Genomic DNA, 16,488 nt, shown 5'->3' with positions numbered 1-16,488 from the left:
CCAAATGATTGAAAATGTACAATTACCACTATGCCCTTGGCCCTTCTTACTCATTTGTGTGATAAAAAATGCTCGGGATTTCAATAAATGGGATCACAGTCTTCCCAATAATTCATATTATCTTTTAATTGATGTAAGTGTAGGGGATCCACAAAATTTAGTGATTGAATGAGAGATTGACATGTCAGTCACTAGGATGATTGGGATCTTTATCACTTCTATTTGTGTGATTGATATTTCTCAAATAAATAAATATTGAATATTGAATCATGGTATGATTAATTAGAATGCCACACCACCATAAGATGACAGCACATATTGTATATGTGGCTATTTTTGATGGGTTTCTAGACTCTTCTTGGTCTAATATATAAACCATGATTTAGGGCTCATTGATACTTATCCACCGTGGCGTTACCCACCCCACATACTAAAACGGAGTTCGTAATGTTGGGAACAACTTCACTCGTGAAGATGCCACGTATACATATATACAAGAAGTTGATCACAACTTGTGCGAGATATGAACATATTATTACATATATATATATCTGTTCTGTGTATATATAAATAGACAAATGAAGTGTAGTCACATTTATCATAGTTATAATAATGATTAATCATGTTGATGATTTTGTAATATTGCTTACGTGTGCTTAGAATTCACTCTGCATTATTTCCGGTGCTCGACTTGTAACCCCTACAAAAATATGTATATTTTGGAGAACAACTATATATATATATATATATATATATATATATATATATATATATATATATAGTATGTATGTATGTATGTATAAAAGTTACATAGTCTCTATTTCTTGTGTCATTATAAGTTAATTAATCCACTAATCAAGTTTGAGTAATAGAGGCTTTGTAGTAACGAAAGGAACACTCAAAAGATCACAGCAAGACAAGGCAGAGTTGCGTGTGTTTTTGTGTTTATATATATATATATATAATTTGTTCTTCGCAGAACACAAGCCTTGATTCGTGGATTAAAAGCAGATTTTGGTGCCATCTCTTTGTGACTTTGAATGATTTTCTGGTGCAATATGTGTTTGATATATATATATATATATGTGGTTGAGTTTGTCTTTACGGAACAATATACATTTTTTTGATAAACGAGAATTCTCTAGTCCAACATTTCTAACGAATAGTTAAACAATTCTTTAAATTCGGGCAGCCAATCAGTCTGTTCCACGAATAAGGCCGGCATCTTCCCTATTAAAATCTTGTAATATTGTATCCGATGACATCATTATTGGGTTCCTTTGACAACTTGTCAAGAGTGAGTAACTTCAAAGAGTCGCTATTGCATTTAATTAAGAATTATCTCTTGTGCACATCGTGGAATGGGTAGCTAATTACGTACTTGTATCAAATTTGTATCAAATTAATGCCTATAATAAGTACTCAACAAGTTGAAAGTTCAAGAACCACACAAAATCTAAAGAACACTAGGTGCGAAACCCGCGCTTTGCGCGGTCTGTGATAAAGAATTTCACTATCTCATATTAATCAACTAACAGATACTGAGGAATTTGAGAAAGATCAATAAGTAAGACCAATAATGAATGGAAAGAAAGGCATACCAAAAAAAATTAAGTGAAATATAAAATAGCATACAATAGGGATGACAAAGAAGAAATCACACACAAAAAATAAGTTCTATAAATCCTCATCTAAATGAACAATAGTTTGTTCAATCTTCACTATTACTCTAGCAGACACAATAATTTTATAAACGCTCGTCTACATGAGCCTCCTAGTAATATCATCTTCAATCATCATTGACCTGACAGTCCAAAAGAACCATATCAAGCATTATCAACTCGCCCGACTTTAGCTTTATCGACTCAGCCCCTCAACCTGTTTTGCAACCCCCTTCGCCGATGACATCTCTTCTGGTACCGTTGAATCCAGTTGCTTCATCTCTGATCGGCAACATGCACCCATCAATCCTCTGCTTGAATACAGAACAAAAGGCAAAAGAGGGACCTCGATCACATAGATCCCAAGCGTCGTGTCACAAAGCTAATTCGAAACGACGATAATGAGAAACCATATATAACTTTTCTGAGTCCCTTAATACTAATTACTAACGATAACTTTTCAATAAACTCACAATAATAGTATGTACAAAATTAATTCTCATATATTTTAAAGCAAATTCCACTAACACCTCTTAGTGGGAATGCAAACCGTTAAATGTGAACGGGCAGTTAAGATAAATTTAATATGATTTAATTTTATTTAAAACAATAAATAAATAAACGTATGCAAGTCGTTAAGTGTGAACGGCAGTTAAGATAAATTTAATATGATTTAATTTGATTTAAAACAATAAATAAATAAACGTTATTTGTGTATGTATGTAAAACTTGATTTTTATTTAGTATAATCTTTACCATAAATTCAAGTGGCAATCATAGAGCTAATTTAGGAGCTGACGTGGCAGCACCAAAATCATTTACTTATTCAGTAATCATATTATGTATATGATATGATATATATATAATTATCTAGACAAAGCACTTAATTGGCATAAATTCGGGTATCTCCAATGTTTCTGATCCGAACATATTTTGATTGTCTATGTCATGTTTGAAAGAAAAACTACTATTCGACACGTGGATTGTTAGTCTTCACAAAAAATTGGTCAAATCTATTCCTAGTTAGTTTAAAAGCAAAAAATAATTAAGGAGATGTCACCAAGAGTTGACCTTGCAATTGTAATGACATGATATCCAATATTTTTCAAAAGAAAAACTTATGTCCAAGGAGTTTACAACTGTTTTTAATATAAGAATTTCAGTAATATAAGAATTTAAGTAGTATAATTCAGTTAGGGATTTCTCCTTTTTATTACAACTATCTAGGTACTCAAAAAATATAATAATAATACTCTCATACCTAAAATAATCTACCCACATTAGTAATACCGTACCATACCGCGGGCTCTACGCTCTCTTACATCTTTCCCTTTCCTTAGAGCTTTTAGGTGTTAAGTAATTATTCTAATATGAACCATTATTTAACATATACTATAATCAACGGTTTCATAAAAACAAAATCGTGCAAACTCAGACCAAAGCGTATAATATTAATTTGTAGTGTTTTGGGGTGAATTTTCTAACAAATATTGAACTCACAATTAGTTCCACCAATGTCTTGTCTTCGCACACACCGCCCTAAGTTTTTGATATTGAGACTCACGATTAGTGCCACCAATGCCATGTCTTGCACCCACCGCCAGAAGTTTATGAGCCGATGAGCAAATAATGATTATAGTGCACTTGGGTCATAAGGATTCCCAATCATCATAATTATCATTAGAAACTAAGTACATAGTTAGCCTAGTCACGGTTATGAGTCGGATTGCCACCCATATATAGATATAGTCATCACAACACCCTATAAGTCTATGCATGTACGTGTAAAAAATGCTTACCTATGATTTTTTGTTTTCAACTAATGATGATGTTAGATCCCTAATTCGTGGCACCAGGCAAGTAACTTTATAGCCGTAGGTGAGTTGGGGGATCAAAGTTACAAAAGGTAATTATGGGTTATTGCGATAGGTTTTGACTTGTTTGCCTTTTGGAACTGCATGGATGAGTTTCATTCCAATTTGGAGTTGTATACGTACGGAGTCAAGATTGTAAGTCGATGTAATTGAACTCTTATAGGACACAATTAACTGTCTCCAATCAATCAATTAACCGTTGATTTATGGCACCATGTGTTCCATGACTTAGTAAAACGCAATTTAAATCCGTGAGTCCTGAAAGATCTGAGATTGGTTGGTTTAGATTTGGACTTGAAATATCGAACAATATATTACAATGATAGTCAAGTTTGGACGAGAGAGACCATTGGTATTTCCTAACAGTGGTATTGAAGAGAGGTTGTTTAGCTTGAATATAAATTTTATATGTGTGACTCTTGATTCCACTTCGCGGGCTTGAACCGGCTCACAAGTAATGGGGATATTGTTGAGGGAAAAAATTGTTTTGCGATAATGTAGATATATATGATTGACAGTTTATAAGCCTATGTGTTTATTGACTTAGTAAGACAACATTTTAAAATCGTGACCACCTGAAAAACCCTGTGATGGATTGAGTTTGGACTCGAGAAAGTTGATAATAGCTTATCATTATAGTCAACTTTAGGCAAATGAATCCATTGGTATTTCATAATAGTGGACGGCAAAAGTAGATTACTCCAAATCATGTCAAAGCAAGAGAATCAACTTCTATAAACGTAGGCAATTTACCAAATCACCTAAACATGTTTGTTTTGTTTTTTATTTTTTATTTGCTTATTTATTAATGCGCATTAACTATCACAAATTCACAATATTAATTGCTTGAGACACGGGTGGTTTGGAGTTATTGTGTGAGTATATGGGTTTATCGTGTACACAACCAAATAATAGTAACAGGAGAGGAGAATCATAAGTAGCTCAAATGACACTCATGTGTATGTTATTTCATAGAGGTCTCGAGTTTGAGCACCTCCTATTTTCTTCCTCTATAATAAAAAAAATAGTAACGGGATTCTCATTTTTAAAAAAATGAAATAAAATAAAAACAATGTCAAACCAAACACATTCATAAATTGAGGAAAGAAAGCATGACCGATTTAGGTCGGTTTCGGGTAAAAGCATGTCGACGTATTTAGCCCAAAAGCACATGCGCTTCAGGCCTCTGTGTACAATCGGCCCAGTGAACCCAAAAGATGTTCTTCAGGCCCACGCTTGAAATCTTGTCAGCCTTTTGTGAGCCCAAAAGCACGGGTTCACAACATCAGTTCTTGTTTTTTTTTTATTTTATTTTACTATGGAGCACACATGTACACCTCAAATCCTTGAATGGCTCCACATTATGGAAAATCAAGACACATCTTACCATTTTATGAAAAATCAGCACACATCTTATCACTTAGCCTAAATGGTAAGATATGTGTTGATTTTTCATAACTAAATAAGTTATGGGTTCTAATCTTGAGATAGATGAGAAAATAAAAATATTTTATAGCTAAAATCTTAAGAAAGCTAAGGAAACCCACATCGTACCCCGAAGCGGACAATACCTTGGAAGCTAAAATACGCATCCACAGGAACTTACCAGTTATTTCACACAAACCCAACCAAATACATTTGCAGGGTGCCATCCACAGGAACTTACCAGTAATTTCACACAAGCCCAACCAAATGCATTTGCAGGGTGCCAGGGTTCAATGGTTCATCGAAGGTCCAGTGTATCCAAACCCCACGGTAGCTACAGCCAACAACCACACCTTCCTCCAAGAACAAGCTTTTAGGACCTTTTTAGACATTAGGAATGGATCAAAGGCCTCATTCTTTTGAATGATTACTACTTAAAGGGCCACGCCATCACCGATTAAGGCCTCAAGCTCGCATGATCAAAATTCGGGCTTGATTGGCTTGAGGCCCATAAACCGAAGATGACCTCCGGCCCTTCATTGGTGGAGCTTCATTTTGCATTGTTGGATATCAGGTCAGAACCACCAAAGGGCTCTCTTTGTTTTGAACGGTTTATTTGAGCATGACTGATTCAGGACTTCGGGCCCATAAACCAAGGGAATGAATGACAGACTCCAGATTTCAGGCCCATAAACCTATCATCACTATTCACCAAGCTGGTCCTTTGATTCCGTTTTGGGCTTCAATAGTCATACACATAATGGGTTTTGAGAGAAAATTTAATGTAGAACCGGGGTGCCGATATTTGCACACAAATTTGGATTCAATACACACATATTTTTTAAAAATATTTTAGTTTACCAATTTATCCTTAAATGAAATTACTTTAAAACCTTTATACTTTTTGCACCCATATTTTTTACTCAATACAATACAATTAAATTTAACTTTGTAACCCTAATCTTTTAGTTAAATTTTTATACGAATGATCGTTCTCCTCTCGCCTCCTATATTCTCTTAGTCTTCCATCTTTCTCTCAATATTAGATATTCATGGATTACAAGAACAATAATATGACAGAGAATTCAATGTCTTTGCCTAGTTACATTGAAGAAGAGAAGAAATTTACTAAAAATTATGAAAAAAAACAACACTACAGAGAATCTCGTAGAAAACAATGAAGAGAGCGAAATTGGACAAAATCCCCCCAATAAAGTAAGTATATAATTTTTTATTTTAATTGTGTTAATATGATATTGTTAAACCCTTTCATGTTTGACGACGGAGGACATAAGATTTATCCTCCAATATGAAAATTTTAATCACCATTTTTTTATTTTCGAGTGTGGTGTATATTTAGGAATTGATTGTTATCGTGATTTGACACTCCCTATGTTCTTTACTGCAAAAAAGGTATGCAAGGTTTTATTAGAATTTTTTCCCTTTGTTGTTTACTGCAAAAAAGGTATGCAAGATTTTATTAGAATTTTTTCCAATAATATGAAGTCTTTTTTGTCTATCTCTCCTTAATATAATTCAACAATATCAATTATTTTGTGTCTATTTTTCCGCTTTCTAAACTTAATCTACAGAATTGATATTGAAATAACTGTCAAAAATATTTGAATGATTATTAAAGGAAGGAAGTTGAGATATATATGGATGGGGAAAGGGTAGTTTAGGATATTAAATATTCTATAATTAATATGTATGAAAGAGTTTTTTTAGGAAACTCAGTGTGTGTATTGAAAACCAATTAAGAGTGTATTAAGTAATTGTGTGCATTGAGTTCAATATCGTGTGCAAATATCGGTTCCCAATCACTAAATTCAGGAGGCCCATAATGAGAACGTGTAGAAAAAGTCCATTCCAATAGCCCATATGGTTCTGAGGTCCATCAATATCCCAGTCCTCTTATATATATGTAACCTTCACCTCGGTGTCCGTAAGATCTATCAACAAATCGAGAAAACGAAAAAGCTTTCTGGCTAGGGTTTGTTCTCTACGATCTGTGTGTGAATGGCGAGCCTCTGCAAGGAAGGACGGGAGTCGAGATTGGAGAATCAATCGCCGCCGGACAAAAGGCCTAGAATCGAATCCGGAGACGGTGGCAACAACTCTGTTTGTGAAGGTGGATCCAATGACAAAATATCTGAATACGATGATGATGACGATATGGAGATGCCCGAAGACGTATATAAAGAGTATGCTAGACAGGTTGAGGAGAGCGAGGTGAGAGCACTGCATATTTCACTTAATAATAATTATAGCGTGTTTGTCGCTTCAAGATTCATGCATACGCTACGATTTTGCAATTTATGGATTTTTCTTTGTTTGATGAACAGGGTTTTGAGGTCGATGACTTCAGTCAGTACTCTATGTTTAATATGGTTACACGTCTGAAAATTAGTGACCATTCTCGCAATTTAGCCACTCCTTTCGCAGAGTTGGCGATAAAGCAGTTCAACGAGAAAGAGGTTGATTGTTTTGTTTTTTGGATTTTTCTCAAGTTTTATTCATCCTACTCAAACATTCACTGTGCGTTTTTAATGATTGTAGAATACGAATTTTGTGTTTGTGAGGCTCTTGATTCTAACCTCAATGGTTGTCCGTGGTGTCGACTTGTATATTACCTTTGAGGCAAAGGATGCTGATGGTCAGATTAAAACCTTCCAAGCTCTGGTGTTGTTAGCACCAGGAAAAGAGGAAGACGAGTTGAAATTTTGCAGGCTGAAACCCTCGCACACCAAAAATCAAGGTAAATTAATTTTTATAAATATAGCTAATTCTAATTCAATCTGTCAAAGCTTTTGGGGCTTTATAATGAATGCTATTGTTAGATTCCATTTTTCTTATGGTTTTCATCAACAATTCAGCAGCAATCCAGCAAAACTTGATCTCCATATTAACCTAGATCGGAAAACTGTGTGAGTTCACTGTGCAGGAAAGAGAGTTTTAACTAATCGTAATTGCAACAAAATGATGCTTGGGCTACACAATAACTAATTTGACAAGAAATTTGTTGTGTATACTCAACTGTATAATGCATGATTCCCTTTGGTTGACATTGTTTATGAGACAAGATTACTTATATATTTTCTTTATGTATGAATGTCTTCTGAAATTTTGGATATAGGTACTGAGAATGAACAGGTTGGCAAGGCTAATCCTGAGAGAGGCGAGAAAATTGGGTTCTAATCTCAGCGCTCCACCCGAATCTAATATTGAGATACACAGTTCTTATTGTAGCTTCCACTAGGGATCCTTGGGAGTATCCTTACTGTGTATGTGTGGGCACTATCTTTATATATTATGTATTTATTTACTCTCTTTTACAAAAATACACTATACATGTTACAGGGAAAATTGTATGAAAATATGCTTAGTATCTAAAACTTTCAATGGACAAAATGATGAGCATAAAGTTACATAATCTATTCTTTGTTAAATTATAAACCCATCTCTGCTCTTTATTAGTTTGATGAACAACTACTTTCTTGACAAGATAGTGATGTGCCTAGCCTTTGTCTTTTATAATAGCCTTTGGTAAAGGAAAAAAGCATGCTTTGAACTTAATGTATCATTATATGCATTTCTTTGTTATTCTTTTGTTGTTGAATTTCATGGGTGGTATGTCAAAGAAATGGAACAAGACATTCTTCAAAGCCAGAAACTCATGCTACCCTACTCAGCGCAAACTTCAAATTGTGTATGATCATTGTTTATGGTCCAACCAACACACATGAGAAAGAACCATGGGAGGAATTACTGAATCTCAATCTAGTTTACACTGATCGATGGTTAATCATATCGGGATTTAAGAACAGTTTTGACAGTAAAAACGGTAAATCAGTTTGATGCTACTCATTATTCAACAAAAACTAAGTCACATTCCCTAAAAAAAACCTTGAAATATGAGAAACCAAACCTGGAGGCTCCTGGAGGCTGGAGAAATCTGAAGAACCGACTGTAAGATGATGTTACTGCGTTTTGAAAATGGGGCCTTTGGTATTAGGGTTTAAGGATGGTTCTTGACATTGAGATTTGGCTTGCACGTGAGATGAGATGTGAGGGAAAATTGGACTAGGCTGAAATTTTTTGGGTTGGATGGGAGAAGAGCGGGGAGAGGGGTGGGTGATGGGTCGGCTCTGAGGTGGGCTGAAGGTTTGGGGATTTGACGGCCACAGGTGTAGAGAGAGAGCAGACGGTTCCCAAAAATTTCCAAAAATTGCAAAACCAAACCTGAAAGATGTCAAAAATCCTATCAAGAAATGAACAAGATTTGGTCTACTTCCTGCTCGATGAGGGTCAAGTAGAATCCTTTAAAGGACGAACAAGATCTGGACCGTGCGTTCATGATCAACGGTTTACGATACGACTCTGTGGTCCTCGCTTGTAATTTCAACCTTCTGCTGGCCAGTGTTTATAAGTGGCTGTAGTAGGCTCGCTTTTTTATGTTTTATGTTTGAGCACCACGTGGGAGGAATGAGTACTGAAATAATGAATTTAACAAAAATTTAATTTTTAAAAAATACTTTTATGATATTTAATATTTATTTAGTATTTAAATAATTTTTATGTTTATTTTTCAAAATTGATGCATCACAATTCATATTTCACAATGGTCTCACAATTACCTACTTCACAAAGTCATTTCTTTATTCTTAAACCAAGTGTAATTTTATATATATAGCCTAAGTAAGCAAATATTTAATTATTTATCAACTCTAAACAAGACGCATGACAAATATTATTATTGGGTCAAATTTGAAAAATATTAATAAGTAGTAATTATGATTTTAACTTTTAGAGTATACGAAAATATTTGTGTTAATAATTGCATAAAACACTCCGGCTCCTATTTTCCCGAAACTTGTTTAGAAATATTGTAAGAGTTTTCCACTAGATATTTTGATCAAATAGGATCATTTAGTTTCTATTGAACATGTCACTAAAATAGTCTTAAGGAATATGCTAAAGCGGAGTGGAAAAGGTTTTACAAGAGATTTGTGAATAATTGATGTCACAATCGTATTTCTGCTAAAGAAGTTATATTAAATTCATAATGTATTAGATACTTAAAAAAAAAAGAAATTAAAAGTCCACTAATCAATCCGAAAAAACACTTCAATGTATGAATGACCTTCGATTTAACACATTCACACTAGTCTTAGACTTGAAGGTCGGGGTTTAGCAACTTTTGCTACATGAGCAATCACTCCTCTGTTTTTTTTTTTTTTATGCTTAAAAGAATCATATCATAGAGATAATAAAAAAAATTGTTTATTATGTTTACATCTTTTCTTTTCTTAGTGACTCATTTATGCATCTTCCAAAACACCATAAATAAACCCTAGCCGGAATTGACCAGGCGAGGAAATTAGAGGGGAGAGAGAGAGAAAATTAGAGGGTAGAGAGAGAGTGTGAGGAAACATATTGCAATTGAATTTTATTTGATTGATTTTGCTTTGAAAATCTCTTTGCAATAGAACCACGATATATATCTGATATGTATAATCACAATCGCGACCATCATTAGAAGCTAATAGGCGTTCTTTACCTTGAGAAATAACATGGGTAGACTTTCAGGCGAAAGCCCCAATATCATCCACAGCTTGGCAGACGGAGTAACGATGGTAGTACTTCTAAATCATGGAGTGGTTAGGGTTTGTCTGAGAGAGTACAAAGAACAAATAATTAGATTTTGTTTTTAAATTTTTTAAAGCCATGTCACCTTTTACATGTAATTTTATTTTTTTTCTCAAATGGATGTCATGTAACACATTCAGGTCCACATCAATATTTTTTAAAGACAAGAAGACGGAAGGGCTAACAAGGACCTTTGCTTGAAGTCGAGGGGTTGATTTAACACGAAAAAAAGTACAGGGGCTCAATTGACCCTTTTAATAAGTTTGAGGGTTTCTGCTATACTTATCCCTTTTTATAACACTCATACGTGACACAAAGAGAATGGTGTTACTTTCTTTTTTAAAATGGCCGATCCACATAACGCGTTTGGTAGACAATTTTAAGAGTAGCATATATTGTATATAATAAATGGTTGTAATAAATGATAGCATATATGGTGATTGAAATGTTAATAGGTGTTTGATTGTACTTTTACTGATAACATATGTTGTCTTAAAATTGTTGTATAAATTACGTGCATGTGTATTATGCATTTAGTAAGTGTATTGAATATAACAAATTTATTTATTACAACAATAGTGAATATAAAAATATTAAAGTTAACTTTATAATTAATAATAATTATAACAATAAAAAAAAATTAACTTTTAGATTTAGGGATTGGAAGTTAACAACAAAAGATTCGATTCGCAACAGGATTATCATGACAATCCACAACTAGGTTAGCATCAACGTGTTCAGATCGGGGATACTAAGCTGTCGTTGTCGGACGTCGCATGATCATAATTCGGGCTTGATTGGCTTGAGGCCCATAAACCGAAGATGACCGTCGGCCCTTCATTAGTGGAGCTTCTTTATGCATTGTTGGACATCAGGTGCGACCCCCAAAGGGCTCTCTCTGTTTTGAACGATTTATTTGAGCATGACTGGTTCAGGACTTCGGGCCCATAAACCCATAAGAATGAATGACAGACTCCAGATTTCAGGGTTTAGGCCCATAAACCTATCATCTATTCACCAGGGCCCAAGCTGGTCCTTCTATTCCGGTTTGGGCTTCAATAGTTATACAATGTGTTTTGAGAGAAAATTTTAATGTAGAACCGGCCCGACTCAAATCACTAAATTCACGAGGCCCATAATGTGTAGAATAAGTCCATTCCAATAGCCCATATGGTTCTGAGGTCAATCAATATCCCAGTCCTCTTATATATAAGTATTTATGTACCCTCCCTCTCGATGTCCGTCAGCTCTATCCACAAATCGAGAAAACGAAAAAGCTTTCTGGCTAGGGTTTGTTCTCTACAACATCTGTGTGTGAATGGCGAGCCTCTGCACGGAAGGACGGGAGTCGAGATTGGAGAATCAATCTCCGCCCGACAAAAGGCCTAGAATCGAATCCGGAGACGGTTGCAACAAATCTGTTTGTGATGGTGGATCCGATGACAAAATACCTGAATACGATGATGACGATGACGATATGGAGATGCCCGAAGACGTATGTAAAGAGTATGCTAGACAGGTTGAGGAGAGCGAGGTGAGAGCACTGCATATTTCACTTAATAATAATTATAGCGTGTTTGTCGCTTCAAGATTCATGCATACGCTACGATTTTGCAATTTATGAATTTTTCTTCGATGAACAGGGTTTTGAGGTCGATGACTTCAGTCAGTACTCTATGTTTAATATGGTTACACGTCTGGAAATTAATGACTATTTTCGCAATTTAGCCACTCCTTTCGCAGAGTTGGCGATAAAGCAGTTCAACGAGAAAGAGGTTGATTGTTTTGTTTTTGTTTTTGTTTTTTGTTTTTTGGATTTTTCTCAAGTTTTATTCATCCTACTCAAACATTCACTGTGCGTTTTTAATGATTGTAGAATACGAATTTTGTGTTTGTGAGGCTCTTGATTCTAACCTCAATGGTTGTCCGTGGTGTCGACTTGTATATTACCTTTGAGGCAAAGGATGCTGATGGTCAAATTAAAACCTTCCAAGCTCTAGTGTTGTTAGCGCCCGGAAAAGAGGAAGACGAGTTGAAATTTTGCAGGCTGAAACCCTCACACACCAAAAATCAAGGTAAATTAATTTTTTATAAATATGGTTAATTCTAATTCAATCTGTCAAAGCTTTGGGGATTGTTAGATTTCATTTTTCTTATAGTTTTCATCAACAATTCTGCAGCAATCCAGCAAAACTTGATCTCCATATTAACCTAGATCGGAAAACTGTGTGAGTTCATTGTGCAGGAAAGAGAGTTTTAACTAATCGTAATTGCAACAAAAATGATGCTTGGGCTACACAATAACTAATTTGACAAGAATTTTGTTGTGTATACTCAACTGTATAATGCATGATTCCCTTGGTTGACATTGTTTATGAGACTTTATATATTTTCTTTATGTATGAATGTCTTCTGAAATTTGAATTTCTGGATATAGGTACTACTGAGAATGAACAGGTTGGCAAGGCATCACTTTGTTGCTGATATCTGTCATCTCAGGTAACGTAGATTACTTCTATTTTACACAAGGATTAGCAAACCGTACATGTGAATCTCATTGGTCTGTTAATTGAACAACTGTTGTTGGTAAAGGATCCTTTACAAGCAAATACTAGACCATCACTATCTTGACATGTGGCTATGTTGATGAGTTGATTACTCTAATAATTAATGTTTTCCAAAACTGAATATGTATCAAAATTGTTGACCAGATTCAACAATAAAATTTCATGGAGGCAGTGATACTCGGACAAATTGTCAAAATAGCCATAGCTAAAATTTGGAAAAAGTGAACTACTTCTAATCTTAGCGCTCCACTCGTATCTAATATTAAGATACATAGTTCTTATTGTAGCTTCCACTAGGGATCCTTGGGAGTATCCTTACTGTGTATGTGTGGGCACTATCTTTATATATTATGTATTTATTTATTCTCTTTTACAAAAATACACTATACATGGTGCAGGGAAAATTGTATGAAAATATGCTCAGTATCTAAAACTTTTAATGGACAAAATGATGAGCATAAAGTTACATAATCTTTGTTAAATTGTAAAGCCATCTCTGCCGTTTATTAGTTTGATGAACAACTACTTTCTTGACAAGATAGTGATGTGCCTAGCCTTTTGTCTTTTATAGTAGCCTTTGGTAAAGGAAAAAGCATACTTTGAACTTAATGTATCATTATTTGCATTTCTTTGTTGTTCTTTTGGTGTCTCTGGTTTTGCCTGGTGTGTCAAGGTTCTGATCCTCATAGTAGTTCCTCTTTTACTGAATTATTAATTATGATTTCAATTTAGTTGAAAATGTCACATGGAGTTATAGTATTTATAATTGTTTAACGTTAGAATTTAAACACTTAATGTTAAGGAAATTTTGGTCGTTCGGTATTTGGCATGTAGGGTGGTTAGTTTGGTCATTCATTTAGGGGTCGCCTTTTAAGGCTTACATATTAGTATTGGTGAGATTAAGCGTCGCTGCTGGTCCATGTATTTGCCTGTATGTCATTTCTGTGGGTTTGCTAAGTCTAATTGTTTTGCAATTTTACTCTCCTTCCCATAACCAAGAAATTATTGGAATTGCTATTCAGATCCATAAACTGACATAAGATTAAACAACCAAAGTTGAGAAATCTTATCCTTGTGATCATTTGGGTCTTGCAAACATGTGCTAAGGAAAAGGAAACTATTGAGGTTGAAGATGAAATATTGGAATTGCCAAATGTAATATATTCCCTGAATCAGTGAATTCTACAGTTGTAGAGGTTACTTTTTTTTTTTTTTTGTTATGAATGCATATTGCTGCTCTTTTTTTTTGCAGGTGACTGAAGACTGAAGAGTTGACAACTATGGGTATTATTATGCTAATGGGACTGTAAAAAGGTGGTTTTATTTGAATGAAACAAAAGTCGGTAAAGGTTTTGAAACAACCATATGTATGTTGCAAGTGCACTCGTCTATTTGACATATCTTGTTATGGTTTCATTTGTGGAGTGGAACTATTTATGTTTGACCATTAGCTTATTTTTTTGTTGTGCTTGTTCTGACTAGATGTTGCAGTTGGCTAATGTATTAAATATGAAAATATGAATACTTTGCGGGTGGGTGTGACTGTACAACAATGAACATTTTTCTGGGTAGACTCTTATTAGGGAGAGATGATAAAGTTGAAGGGTTAGTAAGAGAAGGTGCTTTGAGGACAATTGTGAGGGTGTGCTTAGTTTAGTGTTTAAGGAGTGAGAGAAGCATTGGTTAGAGGGGATGCTGTTTGATGTAAGAAAAAACGTTTATGGTTGGTAGCGGGATGTGATGGGAAATATGAGAGTTGGGGGATAAGGTTGCATCAGAGTTAGCCCTTTGATGTTGTGGGATTGTGGGATCTGTTGAATGGTTGGGATGTGCCACTAAAGAAAGAACTTGAAGGCTAAATCATTGTTTATGTCCATGAAGTTTCACAAAATTCTCGAATATGTCCTTAAAATTTAAAATTTATTGCTTATGTCCTTAATGTTACACAAAAATTTTTATTATGTCCTTAATGTCTTAAAAAGCTATTCATTTTTGCCATTTTCTGACAATTAGGCTACACAGGGTGGCAAACTGTAGTTACACGTCAGATTTAATTGTAAAATAAAGCAAACTTAAGAAAAGAAAAATTATGATTAATAATTTAACACCTGCAAAAAATTTTTAATCAATCAAAGAACACTACTGTTAACTCTTGTGAAGATGATAGATAAATCCAGCGACCTCAAGTTGTCGGTGGTTCAACAATACAAATCATTGATTATACCCTCTACACAAAGCATCACATATAAAAGTTTTAATCACAAAATAATTGGATCCTTGAGAAATTTGTCGATAACTTCACCTAAAAACATAAATTTTGTGATCCAATATCATCTTTCAAAACGGCACTGATGTTTACTTGACCAAAAAAAAAAAAAAAAGAACATGGTTCAAGTGGGTCCCTCCCTCAGAAGGGATACTCCCATTTCCATGGAATTTTAACCAAGCACTCAACCCAATTAGCCTTTCAAAACTCCAACTACAAAATCAGGAAGTGCATAGCATATTGAGGGAGAGAGGAATGCTATGGCAGATTTGCTAGCGCGAGAAGGGGTTAGAAGATCATCTGACTATGTTTTATGGTTTTAATCTTCCCTAGTAGCTGTACTAGGTCCATTTATCTAGCTCTTTTCTGCTTTGCTTTGCCTTGCCTTTAGTTCTCTTTGGTTTTGTTTCTTTCCCCTCTGCCCTTGTATTCTGTTCAGGCCATCCATTTTGATGCCCTATTGTATCTTGTTTTCTTTGTTCTAATGCCTCGTTTCATAAAAAACAAAAAAAAAAAAAAAAAGTGAATTGTGAAGTAGTAGACTGAAATAACAAACAAAAGTGATAGAGATCCCAATAAATGAGATTCCTATCATCCTAGTGACTAACATGTCACCCTCTGATTCAATCACTAGATTTTGTGGACCCCTACACTTACATCAATCAATGGACAAAATCAATTGCTAGGATGGCTGTGATTCCATTTACACTCGGGAGAAGGTAGATGAAGGCTAAGGGAAATTCGGGATCGTAGATGAAGGCCAAAGGAAATTCTTAACCGTTCAATGTGTGGTTTCTGACTGCCTTTTGACATGATACATGTGCGGAGCAGGGGGTATCAAATTGTGGTTCTGGATTCCTCGGAAATACTTCGCAGGAAAAGCAATTTCCCTTGGCATATGGAATACATAAATTAATTTATTTCTTTCTTTATTTATGGGAATGACACTAGAGACATTAGTATGAATCTTCAGTTATCTGGGATTGGGAGGGTTTAACTTCCACTGTATTAGCTAGGGCTGAAAGGGGAAAGCATGATAATCATAG

At 34.8% G+C, this 16,488-nt stretch overlaps 2 protein-coding genes across 4 annotated transcripts; both read left to right on the top strand.

Moving 5' to 3' along the window:
- Positions 1-6,912: 6,912 nt before the first annotated feature.
- LOC120001753 (UPF0725 protein At4g29550-like) lies at positions 6,913-13,549 on the top strand. Of its 3 annotated transcripts, XM_038850223.1 has the most exons (5): positions 6,913-7,192; positions 7,306-7,437; positions 7,520-7,718; positions 8,097-8,189; positions 13,444-13,549. In XM_038850223.1, the coding sequence occupies exons 1-4, from the start codon at positions 6,980-6,982 to the stop codon at positions 8,156-8,158; spliced, it is 606 nt and encodes a 201-aa protein (XP_038706151.1). In that variant the 5' UTR covers positions 6,913-6,979; the 3' UTR covers positions 8,159-8,189; positions 13,444-13,549. The 3 variants fall into 3 exon arrangements, with proteins under 3 accessions (XP_038706151.1, XP_038706135.1, XP_038706142.1); XM_038850207.1 differs by lacking the exons at positions 8,097-8,189; positions 13,444-13,549 and adding an exon at positions 7,785-7,906 and having other exon boundaries at positions 7,520-7,736; XM_038850214.1 differs by lacking the exon at positions 13,444-13,549 and having other exon boundaries at positions 6,914-7,192; positions 8,097-8,285.
- LOC120001771 (UPF0725 protein At4g29550-like) lies at positions 11,851-14,655 on the top strand. Its single transcript, XM_038850234.1, has 5 exons — positions 11,851-12,143; positions 12,253-12,384; positions 12,486-12,684; positions 13,047-13,108; positions 14,429-14,655. The coding sequence occupies exons 1-4, from the start codon at positions 11,928-11,930 to the stop codon at positions 13,091-13,093; spliced, it is 594 nt and encodes a 197-aa protein (XP_038706162.1). The 5' UTR covers positions 11,851-11,927; the 3' UTR covers positions 13,094-13,108; positions 14,429-14,655.
- Positions 14,656-16,488: the final 1,833 nt, after the last annotated feature.

This window comes from Tripterygium wilfordii, chromosome 1 (assembly GCF_013401445.1).
Source record: "Tripterygium wilfordii isolate XIE 37 chromosome 1, ASM1340144v1, whole genome shotgun sequence".
NCBI classification, from domain to species: Eukaryota; Viridiplantae; Streptophyta; class Magnoliopsida; order Celastrales; family Celastraceae; genus Tripterygium; species Tripterygium wilfordii.
This window is presented reverse-complemented; position numbering and strand designations above follow the sequence as displayed.